Source organism: Engystomops pustulosus, chromosome 2, assembly GCF_040894005.1.
Source record: "Engystomops pustulosus chromosome 2, aEngPut4.maternal, whole genome shotgun sequence".
NCBI lineage: Eukaryota > Metazoa > Chordata > Amphibia > Anura > Leptodactylidae > Engystomops > Engystomops pustulosus.
Genome location: NC_092412.1, coordinates 101635974 through 101653276, shown reverse-complemented (window position 1 = coordinate 101653276; position 17303 = coordinate 101635974). Strand labels below are relative to the sequence as shown.

The 17303-nt window shown below is 39.7% G+C and overlaps 1 protein-coding gene across 3 annotated transcripts in view; it reads left to right on the top strand.

Moving 5' to 3' along the window:
- AFF3 (ALF transcription elongation factor 3) overlaps positions 1 to 17303 on the top strand; it is a 255290-nt gene that overhangs the window by 44643 nt on the left and 193344 nt on the right. For all 3 annotated transcript variants that reach the window (XM_072135779.1, XM_072135780.1, XM_072135778.1), the window contains exon 2: positions 15467 to 15587. In XM_072135779.1, the coding sequence (XP_071991880.1) occupies positions 15467 to 15587 (121 nt within the window). The remainder of the gene's footprint in view (positions 1 to 15466; positions 15588 to 17303) is intronic.

Below are 17303 nucleotides of genomic sequence, written 5' to 3'. Positions count from 1 at the left end.
CTCGTTTCTAAGGGACAACATGCCTACATTTATGAGAAATTATCTTCACACAGGAACATTTTTTTTATTAACATCCAATTGAAGAAATGTTTACATATGGCAAATGAATTTAATTAAATGTAAATGCCCAGATGGGAATACCCCTTTAAAGTAATTAAATGTTAAATAAGAACTTTTGGCAAATTTGTTGCTGATTCTTTTAATAAAGGTAGGATTTAAACCCATTTTCCATGGGTCATGTCTGGGCTTCCCAATTTTCATTTCATGTTCATGCCAAAATAATAAAAAAAAAAATAGGCTAGTACAGCCATGAGTCTTCCAGGGAATTATGCAACAAGTTTTTCACACCTGGATTTTGGGATCCTCTCCAGTTCCCTCAGGTTGGATTATGAACATTGGTGGAAGCCATTTTCAAGTCTCTCCTGGGATGCTTAATTGTGCTCAGGCCAGAGAATCTATTTTCTCATAGTTTTTCTCATGTGTTTTTATGTAATCTTTGGAGAGGCTTCTTTAGGCACACTCTTCCATAAAGCCCCATCTGGTGGAGAGCTGCAGTGATAGTTCAGTTTGTTGAACTTTCACCCACCACCCTGCTGCAACTGTGGAGGTCAGCCACATTTATCTTGGGGTTCTTCATTACCTCTCTTACCAAGGCTCTTCTCCCAAGATTGCTTAGTGCGGCTAGACAGCCAGGTTGAGAAAGAAATGTGGTTGTTCCAAACTTCTTCCATTTAAAGCGTAACTGTAAATTTTAAAAAGTTTTGCCTAGCTGTGCACTAAGCCAAAATGAGAAATTCTCTAATTTACATGGTCTTCTCAAGAGGTTTTACTGTTCATATGTTCAACTTTTTATTCCTTTGTAAGTGCTTGATAGTGTGGGTGAACATGTTTTAGGGTGCGTTCACACGTCACATCCATTTTCAAATGCATCAGAACAACTGAGAAGAGGATATTTGCCTAATTGTATAGCTGTTAACATTATGTTAACAAACACATGTGTTAACAATATTTTAGCACTGTGTTACTATTGTGTCAACATGTGTTAACATTATGGTAATGAATGTGATAACATTGTGTTAGCAAGTAAACGTATGCATTTTGCAAACACAACATTAACAGCTATCTAATCAGTGAAATCTCCTCTTCTTGACTGTTCTAATGTGTTTTGAAGATGTATGCCACTTTGGACCGCAGCCGTAATATTTCTTTTTCTTTGTGATGTAGTTAATAACTAGTAATACCACTCTTGGGATTACATGGGGAAGAGGAGGTGTTCTGTGATATCTACCATTAAATATATTCTTACACACCAAACTAAAATAATACAATCTTTATTTGAAATTTATAGACCATCATTACAAGTATATTAAAATTCAAGGTAAGGGGAAGGGGGAAATATGCAGGTATCCATGGGAGCAAAGATGGAAAATCATCACATTAGATCATGTCAAATTACTGTGGAAACATTAATAACCAATAACCAATATGTCAAAGTGCTAGCGCATATCAAAAACAATTAGGACATATGTCTCCATACTTAGAGCAAAGTTCATTCAGAATAACGGAGAGAACATTGCTTACCCCTGATATTTGGTATACCCGAAGTATGCCATGGACAGGATACTCCCCGACGTGCGTTTCGGCGCTAGCCTTCGTCTGGGGGAATGTGTGAATTACTAGCAATCGGGTTTATATGTACCTTGTAGCCAATGGTATCAAGAAACATAGGAACAACTGAGGGTAAGATTCCGACCTGCATCCGCCCTAAATCTTGCAGATTTCCAGCCTTGTCCACCTGTCCAGCTATAAAGCTTTTCGTGAAATTGGTCTCGGAAGATTTCAAACAAATCTCAAAAGACATACAGGGAGATAATTTAACCCCACGAATGCGTAAAGCGCTTAATCGTCTCAAAAAGTTGGATGATATAATTATAAAACAGGCGGACAAGGGGGGAAACGTTGTACTATGGCCGAGAAACATGTACGAGGCAGAAGTCCAAAGACAACTAAGGGATAAAATGTGTTATAAAAAACTGACCTTCAACCCGACTGGTAAGTTTGTAGAAGAACTACGCAATATATTACAGAAATCAACAAAGTCCAAGACCATATCTAAGGAGTGCGCCGAAGCCCTATTTGTAAAAGTACCTAAGACTCCAACTCTGTACCTATTACCGAAGGTGCATAAAAATTCAAATAACCCCCCGGTCGACCAATTATCTCGAGGAGGGGGGGATTGATGGAGAACATCTGGAAATTCATAGATTACTATCTTAAAGACATAGTAGAGTACCTACCATCATATATTCGTGATACATCCGATCTTTTACAGAAGATAGAGGTAATCCACATGGACGAGGATATGATCTTAGCCACACTCGACATGGAGTCATTATATACAAGCATTCGGCATCAGGACAGCCTTAGGGCCGTACAATTCTTCTTGAGAACCACCACCTTGGAGGAAGGTATGAGAAACTTGATTCTCTAGCTGCTGGAGTTCGTTCCTCTCCACAATTTGTTTGTGTTTGGGGGTTCCTTCTACCTACAGCTCCAGGGCACGGCTATGGGGGTGGCATGTCCCCCTCATATGCCAATTTGTTCCTGGGGCTGTGGGAGAGGGACCTCCTCACGGGTGATTGGGATGTCGCGATGGACCGCGTCATCTTCTGGGCGCGGTACATCAACGACATCCTGATCGTCTGGAGGGGGTCGGCCCAGCAGCTTGGGTCATTCGTCCAAGAGCTAAACCAGAATGACTTAAACATATAACTGACATATAAGTGTGATCAAAGTAAGGTGGATTTTCTCGATGTCATTTTAGAACATGACAGCCATGGATATCTTCAATCGGACGTATTCAGGAAGGAGACCTCGGTGAATGCCCTACTACATGCATCGTCCTCCCATCCCCCCCAAACCATCAACGCAGTACCAACGGGACAATACTTATGAATGAAAAGAATTTGTTCCACAGAAGAAAGCTTTGAAAATCGAGCACAAGAACTCAGACAAATATTCCAAAGATCACTAATAAAAGCTTATAACAGGGCTAGGTCCACCCCAAGGATCGAACTTCTCTACCCAGAACAAAAGAAACAGGAGAATCAAAAGGTAAGATTCATTACAGAATACCATTCTCACTGGCCACAGATGAAGCAAATCCTTGACAGATACTGGCCGATTTTAGAATCGGATACGATTATACAAAAGTATATCCCACCATATCCAGGGATAGCAGCCCACAGGGCTAGAAACCTAAAGGATATATTAGTGAAGAGTCACCACATTATGAAGAAAGGCGAGACTTTTCTAGGCAATAAAGGCCCGAAATGGGGCTGTAAGCTGTGTAGTCGCTGTGTAGCCTGTCCTAACATCATCCGTACAGAAACATTCACAGACTCGAGAGGCGAACGGTTGTACAAGATCACACATACCATAAGTTGTAATACAAAGGCAGTGGGATATCATGCTACGTGCCCATGTGGGATGATCTATGTAGGGTTAACCACAAGGGAACTGAAGACGAGAGTGCGGGAACACGTTCGCACATTCGGGCCGCAAGCGACCCAGAATTCAGTACGGATGGCCTTCCGGTGGCCAGACACTTCAAGGAGTCTCATGAATGCAATCCCAAATACTTATGTGTCTGTGGCATTGATCACATTATCAGTGACATTAGGGGAGGACCAGTGGCACAGAAATTGGCACAATGTGAGGCCAAATGGATTAGGACCCTACAAATATTGAGTCCATTGGGACTCAATGAAACTCTGAGTTATGCGTCATTCCTCTGACCCCTGACCTGGGCAAGACTGGGTTTTTTAACCTGTTTTTAAGATTCTTTAAGAATTTTAACTGCTGACCCTTTTTCTAAGAGGTATTTATGTCTTCTAGATCCTTTTCTCGATGCTTTTAGCGAGACCATGACGAGTTTTGGAGAAATGATGATGTGCCTCTTGGCACAAACACATCTTGTAGACGGTATACTCTGAAGAGATTATGAATGGTACCAATCCAAATGGCACATGGGCTACTAATCCAAATGGCACATGAGTTCCCTGTTACTACAAAGTGGACACTAAAGAATGGGACCACATGAATCACCACTCTATTTCACAACACCATGGGTGTCAACGAAATCCACCAAGAGAAGGTGACACTCACACCACGTTAACCACTTAACACTAACAATTCTTCCTCACACGGATACACATCAATAAGTAACAATTAGGTTTCCCTACCACAACATCACACATATTTCCTTGTAATATTTTATGGATCACTATCCATATTAGTGTCATTACTAATGAATGCACTAGCACTTTTTCTCCACATCACCAGTTGTTCATATTTTTGCCCTCAGCTGTCAGCTGTGATTATCTAGCTGTCCTAAGGAGGAATGTTTGCACATATGCACTTTAAAGCACATGACACACTTATGCACATGATATCGCACCTTACAGCACACAACATGTGTTCAGGTTCCCAACTATATGGTGTAGCATACTGCATCACGCACACGCTCACCTTAAGTTTTGGTTTTTCTAGGTTTCACATGTGATATATATATTTTAGGCTATGTCCTGTCTGTGCGACACACATACCAATTTGGTCTGTGATACACGTATATATGTCCTTCCTTGTTTTTAAATGATGTTGATGATAAATTATGGTAAACAATGTAATAATATCTCACTTCTGCATAACAATGTTAATAGCAGTCCCATTGTAGGCATGTACCCATTCGGCATCATACCACTTTGCCAAGGTACAAATATCACATTTGGAATAATATGCACTTTTCTGCTCTTTCTATATGAGATTACCTGGTCTAATTGGTATATTATTTTGTTATCTTTGCAAACTGCCATATATTTTCCCACTCGCATAGATATAAGAGCTAGAGGTATGCAGGACATTTCACCTACCAATAAGACATCCTTTCGGTGTGCGCACGCGCATGGTAAGAGGCGCTCGCCTCTCGTCTGACAGCTCGCCCCAGCTGACTGCCCCGGAGTGACGTCAGCATCACGTGACGGGTCATGTGAGCGGGGACGGACCTCGGACGGGAGGCGGTGCTTCCCCGTGCGGCGTGCGCCCAATAGTTCGGTTTGGATTACATTTGGAGTCCACAGGTGCGGGTCCGTGCAGCCCATTGGCTACAAGGTACATATAAACCCGATCTTGCTAGTAATTCACACATTCCCCCAGACGAAGGCTAGCGCCGAAACACGCGTTCGGGGAGTATCCTGTCCGTGGCAGACATATGTCCTGATTGTTTTTGATATGCACTAGCACTTTGCCATATTGGTTGACACATTGGGGCAGATTTAACAAGCTGTCTGAAAGTCAGAACATTTCTAGTTGCCCATGGCAACCAATCACAGTTGCCCTTTAAAATATTCATGAGCACTGGTAAAATGAAAGCTGAGCTGTGATTGATTGCCATGGGCAACTAGAAATATTCTGACTTTCAGACAGCTTGATAAATCTGCCCCATTGTGGCAATAAACTATTTGCACTAGCACTTTAAAGACATAAAGTGACTGGGCTATATGCGGTGTTAAGAATAAAAAGTGCAATATTGTATATTTATGAATTTGATGCCCCTGTCCCCCTATTAATGTTTCCACAGTAATTTGACATGATCTAATGTGATGATTTTCCATCTTTGCTCCCATGGATACCTGCATATTTCCCCACCCCTCCTTACCTTGAATTTTAATATACTTGTAATGATGGTGTATAAATTTCAAATAAAGATTGTATTATTTTAGTTTGGTGTGTAAATTGGCCTAATTTTTAAATAGGTCCTTGATGTAGTTAATAACTGTATGATGCAGAGCTCCAGTGCTCTGTATCTTTCCTGTCTTGCACTAGTCTAGATCTCTACACATCTACACTGATTCTGTATTCTGATTGGCTGAGTTGTTTGTGCACGTTCATGTGAATGCCTAGAGTTCTATTGCCATAACTGCCCATAGCTGATGTCACAATCAGGAAGTCCCGCCCACCCAGGAAAAGCTGAGAGGATATTACAGATAGTCAATAGAACTATTTTTTGCCTAGTAACATTACAGTTATGCTTTAAGTATTATGGAGGCTACTGGGCTCTTAGGAACCTTGAGTACTTTTTTTAGTTTAATGTATGTGTATATATGTAAACAGTATGTGAGTTAAATATGAGTCACAACAAAGGGTCTGAATACTTATGAACATGTGATATTTCCATTTTCTTGTTAAATATATTTAGAAAAATATCTACATTTCATCTTACCATTTCATTTAACATTTGATCTTACCAATTGACTGCAATGAAACAAAGTGTGAAGAATTTAAAGGGGTCTGAATACTTTCTGTTCCCACTGGATCTATTAAAAATAATATGTGTGTATAATCCAAGTTGTTTTATTAAAAGAAGTACTGCTTTAGTCTATGACTACTATAGTGAAATCTGCCTCTCACTGGGGGACAACTGGGGGAACTACACTGGGGAGCTTTACATCATGTTGAGGAAACTATTGCAGTAATCACTAAGCTGTATAAAAAGGATGGAGTTCTGAGAACAAAAGTAACTATACATTACACATGAATAGTTTAGACACCTGGTGCTGATCTGAGAATAAAAAACTGATGGCAGCTAATATATGTGAATGGACCCCATGGCGAAGCTTCCTATGTGTTATAGACATAACCTCTCCCAGATATTGCATTAATGAATGTAAAAGCAGAATGGGTTTTAGCAGGGTTACCTTCATATACACAATCATCTCTGACAGATGTGTCTAAACTTCCCCTCTCAAACAGTAAAAAAAAACCTGAAATCTTAAGGATAATCTGCAGATAGGTGCATAGGGTGATATTTATTAAGTGAATTATGTGCCTGTCTCAGTAATCACTGCATCGAGCACTGGATTTACTAAGAGATAGAGGCCTTTTAATATTTTTGGTGCAGCACCTGTGCTTTGGAATGAAATCTAAGCCAGGTCCAGTTTGGTGTAGATTTCAGAAAAAACTTGTACCGGTATTGAGATGCAGGTTATCGTTAATTAGGCTGGGCCTAGAACTGGCTGGACATAGAACTGTTGCTGGCCTAATGATAAATAACTCCCAAAGTCACAGTCATTTTCATCCTTAAGTGATTTTGATAAAGGTTTAGAATTCACCGCATGGTACTCATTACACACCCCTGGCCAATCATAGCCGTTGCTAGTTGCATCAATTTGTTGTTTGTCCACAAATCCGGCAAAATGTTAGGGGCCTGTGGCCAAACCCTGAAGACAAACGTCAGGTAAAAACCATGTTTAGTTGTGACAATTACATGAGGAATTCCATAAGTATGCAGTTTATTCATGTGACACGGTTCTAGCCATTGTTTATTTAAATTTACAGACATCTCTACCTACATGTTATTTATTTGTTTGCTATCAATTTCATACTTCTCAGCTAAGAATACTCCTCAATTTTTTTTAATTTTAGTTAGGAAGGATAAAATGAGGTACGGACATTTGTTTTGCCAACGTAATACACAAAATGGTAATTTCCACTACGTCAGTATTATGGACTTTCAATAATAGAAAAAGGATGTGGTGTGCTTTGCTTTGATAAGATCACACATTTGGCTGCACTGTGTTACCTATAGTCTTATAACAGAATATATGGTTTGGTTTGTATATTGACAAGATTATTGATTCCATTATTTAACCTCTTCCCGCTCAGCGTCCGATATATCGGACGCTGAGCTCAGTGACTTAGCGCTCAGCGTCCGATATATCGGACGCTGAGCTGATGCCGGTTTGGCTCAAGATCTGAGCCGAAGCGGCATCGGGAAAGACGGGGTGCCGGCTGTGACTGTGCCGCGGCATCTAACATGTATCTGGGGGGTCTTTCCCCCACGATCGGCCCCCCCGAACCGTTTTCGGGGTGCGCCGATCGTTGCTATAGTAACTCTGGGGTCCGATCTGGACCCCAGAGTTACCTGCAAGAATTGCCAGTAAGATGGCGTCTGTGACGTCATCTTACTGGCACAGTGCCAGCCTATGCAAGTGCATAGGCTGACACTGATAATACTCTGCAATACATGAGTATTGCAGAATATTATCATGAAGAAGCAATCAGATGATTGCTTCTTCATGTCCCATGGTATAAAAGTGAAAAAGTAAAAAAAAAATGTTATTCAATAAAAAAATAAAGTAATAAATCACTAAAAATGCCCCAAACTCCCAAAACATATAAAGAGACATATAACTCAAAAAAAGTCTAAATCATAACACAAACCCCACATATATAGTATCACCGCGTCTGTAACAACCCGTAGAATACAAGTAAATCATTATTGAACCCCCACGATAAACGCCGTAAAAAAAACTGCTATAAACCTTCCAAAAATTATGATTTTTAGCTATTCAATCCCACAAAAAATGCTATAAAATGCGATCAAAAAACCATGTGTACTCCGACATGATACTGGTGCAAAGTACAACATGTCCCGCAAAAAACAAGCCATCAACCAGCTCCGTAGCCAAAAAAGTAACAATGTTATGCCATTTGGAAGACGGCAATACATAAATGATAGATTTTTCCCCACATTAGGGTTTTGTTTGACAAATTTAGTAAAGCGTAAGAAAATATATTCAAGTCTGGTATCCCCGTAATCGTATCAACCCATAGAATAAAGATAACATGATTATTAGTCTATACGGTGAACACCAAAAAAAAAAAGAGTAAAAAATCCAGTACAGAATTGATGCTTTTCTACTCCTGCCCTCAAAAAAAGTTCCTAAATTTTCAACAATAGGTGATACCAACCCCAAAATGGTAACAATGGAAAAAGCATCTCATCCCGCAAAAAAAATGGCATCACATGGCCCCAATAACGCAAAAGCGAAAATTTTATAGCCTTCAAAAGGGGCCAATGAGGAAACTAAAATCCTGGCAGCTGCAGGGCGCTCCTTCCCTTCTGCGTCTCGCTGTGCGCCCATAAAACAAGTCACGGCCACATGTGGGGGGTCTTTGTACTCAGGAGAAATTGCAGAACAAATTGTATGGTGGGTTTTCTCTTTTTATATTTTGGAAATGTGTAAATTTTAGTGCTAAATGAACGTATAAGGGAACAATTTGACCATTCTAAATTTCACCTCCATTTTGATTCAATTACTATGAAGATCTCAAGGGGTTAACAATCTTCGTAAAAGCGGTTTCTGATAGCTTGAGGGGTGCAGATTTGAAAATGGGTTGGTTATATACGGGGGTTTTGATGCTAAATATGTAAAATTTCATTCCAAACTGTATTTATCCCCAAAATAGTCAATTCTGAAAATCCGGAAAAGCGATATTCTTTTTGTAAGCCGCGTGACATCAAAATAAATTATCCAGACATATCAAAAATTATGAAAATGTAAAGTAGACAAATGGGAAATGTTATTCAGCAACTTATTTAGGTGGTAAATCTATCTGCCTGGAAACGCAATGATTTTGAATTTCGAAAATGGCAAATTTTTCAAAAAATTTATCATATTTTCTTTTTTTTTGTAAATAAACGCAAAACTTATCTGCCAAAATTTACCACTAAAATGAAGTACAACATGTGGGGAAAAAACAATCTCAGAATCGTTTTGATAAGTAACAGTGTTCAAAAGTTATAACCATATAAAGCGACGCAGGTCAGAATCCAAAAAATCGGGCTGAGCCTTAACCTGCAAAATGGCTGCGTCCTTAAGGGGTTAATCTATAGAAAACTCTAATGTGTTATTAGATACCCTAATAAAAGCTTGCTTGTAGGTTTTATGATATTAGTGGAATACAGGGAATGTTTATCCAGAACTATATATTACACACGCTCAGAGCATACAGTGTAAACCTCCCAGGGATGTTTATCTGAGAATATCACTCCAAAGTGAAGCACACAGCAGATGTTTTTCAAACGATACAGGAAAAATAGAAGTGAAGTATATCTGGGTATCTCTTTTGTGGGAAAGTAATTTATTGGTTGCAGGATAAAAAGCTGAGAGAGTAAACATCCATCTCATCTTAGGTCTCTGTCACAGATTGATGTCTGCTTCAAGCAGCTGCCTGGGGGTAAACTCTGTACAGTAAAAAAATGCATTCAGTGTACTTTATCTGTCTGAGAGTTTGTCAAGCTTCTTTGTTTTATTTCGACTGCATCTTTATTTTCAGTTGTGGGGGCAGTCGTAAATCTGAGTAATATCTTCACCTTGCGGCGTATATATCCATACACATAATACATATGTGGAGTCACAGTGCTGTTTAAAATCATTTACCACCATTCAAAAACAGAATGAAACTTTGTTGATGACTTTATGCTGTTATTAATTTATGTCTTTGCACAGGCGCTGGGCATCCGCCCTAGTAAAGTTATTGATCAAGTTACAAACTCATGAGCTTCTAACACCATGTTCTAAGTGCACAAAGGATTTCAATTTCATTAGGAAAAGCATTTTACCATGTGAAATTTAACACTGTCATGCTGCAAGCCATTAGCACTGCCAAGTCTCTATCCATCATCATTTTTATAGAGTTTGAGAATGAAACTGGCACCCATAATTTGCTCAGTAAAGAAGATTAAAATAATAAAGGCATGTCACCCAGTCAACTAGAACACTGATCTGTGCTGTTGAAAAGCAAAAACTCTGTTGTCATGTTTTAAGATTCCACATATGAATGAATATGCTTACAGGGTAGCTAGTCGCTAGCAGGTGACAAGCTATTTAAATACCAGAATATTACAATACAGGACGAAAACCCTAAACCTACCTACCTCATCTGATTGGCAGCTGTGACGGCTATGCAAGGTCAATTAATTACTGTTTTCGTGGACACTCCTTGAACACACAGGTTCTGGGCAGCACAAGGAAGTGAGTCGGAGTTGTCCACACAACCTCCGACACAACACCAGCTCACAGCCTGTACGTCAGACAGCCACCAACTCTGAGTTGATATAATCCTGGTCCATAACGGGATTATGTCTGGTCAGAGTCAATCTGGTAGCGTGATATAACCGAGTCACAGACATTGGGATTTGTAGATAGAGATAAAAGAGCAACGCAGGTTAAATTTTATATTTAATTGCCTTAAGGGCACACTGGACAAAACAATACGCACTATGTATATAATATACACACAGTTTAGTAGAACTTAAATACAGGTGTAGTGCCACAAGTGTTAGAAAGCAGTGAGTTAGTTACCTTATACTGTTCAAAGGGGGGGAGGGGGGTGTTCACCGTATACCCTAAGTAACATGTTAGATTGAGGCAATACCAAATTTCTGTGTTTCCCTATCCTGCTTAAAAATGACCAGACAGGATTCACACCTGGAAGACATGCCTATGACAGCACCAGAGTATTTACTTCTCTTGTTCAGTATTGTGATAAAAATAGAATTCTGTCAACCTTGAAAAGGTTTTCAACTGTGTCCACTGGTCCTATGCCTTTTTGGTACTCCAAAAGTTTGGCTTCTCTGGACCTATTTATTCAGCTATTTGAGCACTATATTCATCTTCCAATGCTCGGATCTTTGTAAATGGTACACTATGGAACTCTGATTCCATTTCCATATTCCAGTACACTATGGAACATGTGCCAGTTATGGAGTTTTGGCCCATCCCAGACCAAGGCCAAATACATATCTGGGATCAGTGCACCTAGGCGAACACATACCTAGGTCTCAGCTTACTCTAGTTGCCTTAGAAACTGAGATATACAGCATTTGAAGTGGGTCATATTTGCTCTCAACAGCATCCACAGATCCAGACGGATCTGTCTCGTTTTATAACATAAACAAAACTCCTGTCGAATCTGAGTACCTAAGACATGTCATGTTATGTTAGGTTATGTTTCTGTCTTCATATACAGTAGTCTGGTATCAGTGTGTGTGTGTTTTAATTAAGGGGAGATTTATCAGAAGTGTCTGAAAGCAGAACTGTTCTAGTTGCCCAGAGCAACCAATCAGACCTCAGCTTTCATTTTCAAACAGCTGTTTATAATATAAAACCTGAGCTCTTATTGGTTGCCATGGACAACTCAAACAATTTAGCTCTTCTGGTAAATAACCCCTATAGTTCTTATGATAAATTGTATCACCATTTCTAACCAGCAAAGATACTTTTCTAAAAAGAATTGGGTGATAGCTTAGGTTTCTCAGTCATGCCCTAGTAGTCACTGAATGTAACTTTACAAATATCAGTGACATGCACACATCTGAAAATTGTAAAGTTGTTGCATTACTTTCCCTGTTTGTATCCACTTGAGATTGCAAAATAATGCTTAAGAAGTAGATCATTCTTGTGTAAATGAGTTAAATTAGGAAACAAATGTCTTAAGATATCTGCTACAGTGTATTTGCATCACCGGGTGACTTTCATAAGAAGAATAAAAATCCATTCTTCTGTACAGATAAATGACATGGTCTTTTCTCCTTGCCGATGCCTTTAGTTAAATAACCTCCACATTTCCATCTCTTCAGATCACAATCACTCAGATGTGCAGCGACACAATTCAGTCTCCATGCATTTTTCATGTTTAGAACTTGCGCTGATGTCACATCAGTCAGATGGAAGGGGATTGATTAAGGAATAGTTTGTCAACTTGGCTGATTACAGGAGAACGGCGCAAAAGAAATCTACTGCTACAGCTACTGCTAACAGCTCTTCAGGGAAAAAGCTAATAAGGGATTTACCATAAAAACAGAAAGTTGCATTATGTCCATCAACCATAAGATGTTTCACCACACATGCAGAGGTCAGAGATAGAACTAGTATCCCACTTTCACCTAAACCAGTGGTACAACACAGAGAACCTAAAAGGCGCCCTGGGAGTACTGCAGATTTGAATCTCTAAAATAAACCAAGGTAGCCGTCAGGAGACACCTTGCCTGAGATATCAATATCAATGTTTCTGAAGAGCACTAGATATTTGGACACATTTATACATTTATAAAAAGTGTCATATTTCTGATAGTATTTGTTAGTTAAGATGGTATCATGTGTTTATGACATGCACCAGATTCATCCGCCATATTTTTTATCATAAGGAAAAAGTACCCAGTTACATAATATTGTTTCTCCTGAGTAATGCAGTCTACCCAACTAAAGTTTAATTTTACTTTAAGGCGTGATTGACAAAATAACATAAATTAATAGTAAACATCAACATAATTAATAGTAAACTTTGTAATAAATGTGTCCTTCTGTTCCCCTGCCTTCTTCCTTATTAAAGCAGTTGGTGTAGCATACTACTCAGCTGAGAGATATCAGGACCCATGCAGTTATAACCTTGGAACATTTCATCTTACCAAGTGTATTTTCAGAGTGTTTTTTCATGACATGTTGTAGTTCACATTAATGCTATATTTTTCTTGAAATGGTTTGCGTTTATTTATGAAAAAAAGTTGAAAATTTCATGAAAGTTTTTAAAATGATTTCTGATTTCTAAATGTTATGATCATCATACAGTTAGCCTAAATGCCCAAATTGGTTGCTTATTAACATTAGCCATATGTCTGCTCTATGTTGACATAATTTTTATGCTATTGTATTTTGTTAGGATGTTGGGAGGCTTACAGTTGGAACTGTTATTTTTAAAATTTTTAAGAAAATTTCAGATTCCATTTTAGAGGACAATTCATCTCTATAGGGGTTTTCTTTATTTATTAGAAACTCCCCACATATCTCCACATCTTCAACAGACTTTGGCAAGCTTAACCTTTTAAGCATCTCACAAGAATTAAAACAAGATGGAGGTCATATTTGTAATTTTTACATTTTAACAAAAAAATTATTATTTAGTAATAAAATGTATATGTTCATGCTGGATAAAATGAAAAAACAAACCTCTGATTTTGATGTGCAGTTTCTTACGAGTAGGGCAATATCCCACATGTAATTGTCAAATACTTTACGGACCCACAGCAGAGCAGAGAACGAAAGGAGCCATTGAGCTTTTGGAGGGCAGATTGTGATGATGTTGTTTTCAGGTCCCATTACACATTTGAAAAGTTCCTCAGATACAAGAACAGGGAATCCCCCCACACACACAAATAATCCTATTTTGGAAACTTCAGTTGTTTTATAGAAAATGCCATATATACTCGGGTATAAACCTGACTCGGCTTATACTCGAGTCTATCAAAAAATTAACACTTTACTCACCTTTCCGATGCCCCCTGCTGGTCCTCTTCTTGCTTCGATGCTCTGGTGCCTCTTCAGGTCCTTTGGCTTCCTTTCGGGGGTGTCGGAAAGGTAAGTACAGTGTTTATTGTTTTTAGTAAAGGCTTGGCATTCTCGGGGAAGGGGCTGGTGGGCTATATACTGGGGGGATGGGCTGGCTATGTACTGCAGGGGCTGGTAGGCTATATCCTGCAGAGGCTAGCAGGCTATATACTGGGGGAGGGGGCAGAGGCTGGCATTCTATATACCAGGGGGGGAGGTGGTTGGCTATATACTTGGGGGCTGGTAGGCTTTATACTTGGGGGGCAGGGGCTGGCCGGCTATATACTGGGGGGGACTGGCAGGCTATATACTTCCGGGGCTAGCAGGCTATATACTGGGGGGGCAGGGGCTGGCGGGCTATATACTGGGGGGTAGGGGATACCTGGCTATATACTGAGGGGCTGGGGCTGGCAGGCTATATACTGGGGGATATGGGCTGGTCAGCTTTATACTGGCTGTAACCAAAGCATTTCCCACCCTAGGCTTATACTCGAGTTATTAGGTTCTCCTAGTTTTTTGTGTTAAAATTAGGTACCTCGGCTTATACTCTGTAGGCTTATACACAAGTATACATGGTGTTTACATTGGCTTGTATAAGTGAAAGTTTTTCCAAAAAAGAAACGATTTTACAAACAATGTCAATACCCCATTGTTTAATCTTAACTCGCTTTATTTGTTGGGGGGGGGGTTAAGAAAAGAAAAACTATTCTGTAATTGATTTTTTTTTACCTTTTTTGCGTTTTACACACCAAATAGCAGAAATAACATGTCATGTTTAGATACCCTGCTGACTGCAAGAGAAAGAAGTAGAAAAACACATACATAAGCTCTTATGACACAATTTACTTTCACCTGCACTTTTAATTTCTGAAATAAAATAAACATTGCTTCAAAGGTTTAGTTACGCTTTACTTTGTAGACTGTAAATCGTAATTCATGAAGCCTCTTTTGTCACATCACCAGTCTATAGTGCTCAAAACACGCTGATCTACTCTAATGACTGTGTGTTTCTGTTTTACTCCTGAAGATTTTCAATTATCTGTTCAGAGCGCAAAGAAAACACCAGCTTATCCAAAGGCCAGAGCTCATTTCGTCTGCTAGTACTGGCATTAATCAGATTCATGTTTCTGTTCTCTGTGCCATCTGTTTGATGACTCCTTTTCAGGTTTCTGCACAGTGTTATTAGTAATTTTAACAAGTAAATGTCTGAATTATTACTTGTCATTTCCTTTTGACAGCGGATATGAACAGGACAAAAGTCTGCTGGGAAGAAAAGAATTGGAAAGAAGAAGTCAAAATGTACAGCCAAATGGGGATATCTTTCTTGCCAATTATCCACTTTTCAGCGAACCTTACAAGGTAACATGTACATGTATCAGTTGTTATAAATTAGAAAGAAAATGTTATTCACATGCATAACTATACTAATAAAATGCTTGCCTAAATATCTGTATGCAGTTTCTACTTCTATATTATCATCTCAGGTTGGGAACATTGAAAATAAATCAACAAATAATACTATTAATACTAGTGCAACATCCCCCACAGGGGCCTGGCCTTTTCTTGGGGGCCTGGAGGCAGCCGAGGCCCAGAATATTGTAGTGGTTGGCTATTGCGGCCTAAGGCACGCTGTTGTCACGGGACCTACAGCCTGGCAGGTCTCCAGCAGGTGGTGTGTGCAAGAAATAAGGAGGGAGAGGCTGATGTACTGGTTCTCCTTGGGGCAACCCCTGAGTGTCTGTGGGATGAGTCCCTGGATAATGGATGTGGAAGCCCGTGGTGGAAAGCAGCCGTATCCAGGGATCAGACGGAGGCAACATTGTGCAAATCAGCTTACAGTTCTTTATTGAACTCCAAACAGCAGGCAACGGCCCAAACATAATTAACATTGGATTCTGGTTACTGGAGTGGTCATGGAGAGTGGTCCACAGGAATGGTGCACCAGCCAAATAGTAGATGCAGGCTGGGATAGTTGAGGTGGAGCTGTGTACATATTGTGAAAGCTGCTGCTCTGGGGTTAGAGTCTCCTGACTCCGTTCCTGGGATTGGTATCTGTGGCAGTAATAATGCTGTGCTGCACACATTGTCTGTCTGTCTGTCTCTCTCTCTCTCTCTCTCTCACTGAGCAGACTCCTGAGAAAGACCTAAGACCACATGCTCCCACTGCACAGGGGTTTTATACTCCCCCTGGTCAGGTCGTAGCACCTCTCTAATCACACTCCAGCCAACAATACAGCCACATAATTGGATACTTACACCAGTTTAGTGAAATTGCAGCTGTAGATTCTGCCTATAAAGGCAACCGTTATATTCTCCTAGCATTATCCTCTGGGTGAGTTGCGCAGGCTCACCAGAGAGATCCTGACATGGAGAGGGCGCTATTCAAAACTACCACCCTGCCTATACGCTGGCAGGGGTGTTGCACTAGCAATATAGCCATGTTCGTTGTTGGTGATCAGTCTGTAAACATGTGGTGAATGAATATGTGCTAGTGAAACAGCTAGACCTAAATACCAAATGTGCCAGCCTTCCCTAACCAAAAATGTATAATTTATAGTAATAATCTTTTCCTATGGGCATGAAACACCTTATAGGTCGTCAGAGAGTGACTTTGTCCTGTTTACCCCCTCTAGTAACACCTCTGCACAGATCAATGGTCGTCCTTATTCTAGCAAACAATTTTCTCAGCTTTGACTATAATCCTTAGCTTAAAAGTCCTCGATTTCAAAGGACAAATACAGGATTTTTTAAAGGACGTCTCCATCTGTGTTAATGCTGAAAACCACGGCAAAATTCCACATATTGCACAGACTTTGCCAACCTTCTAGATATATTACATCATATAAATGTTTGAAGCCTTGGTTTTCCAAATTGATTTGTCATGACAATAAAGTAACATCAAAAGTTTAAGTCTGTGTGTGGCTAGCACTGGAGGGAGCTCACCTCCTCCCTTTTCCAAAGTTCACTATTGTAAAGTTTATCAGTTTTACAATTTCTGATATCATGGGATATTGTTAATATTTGTCTTATCAAAAAATTTACATGACATGGCTTTTATCCTATTGTAAAAACATA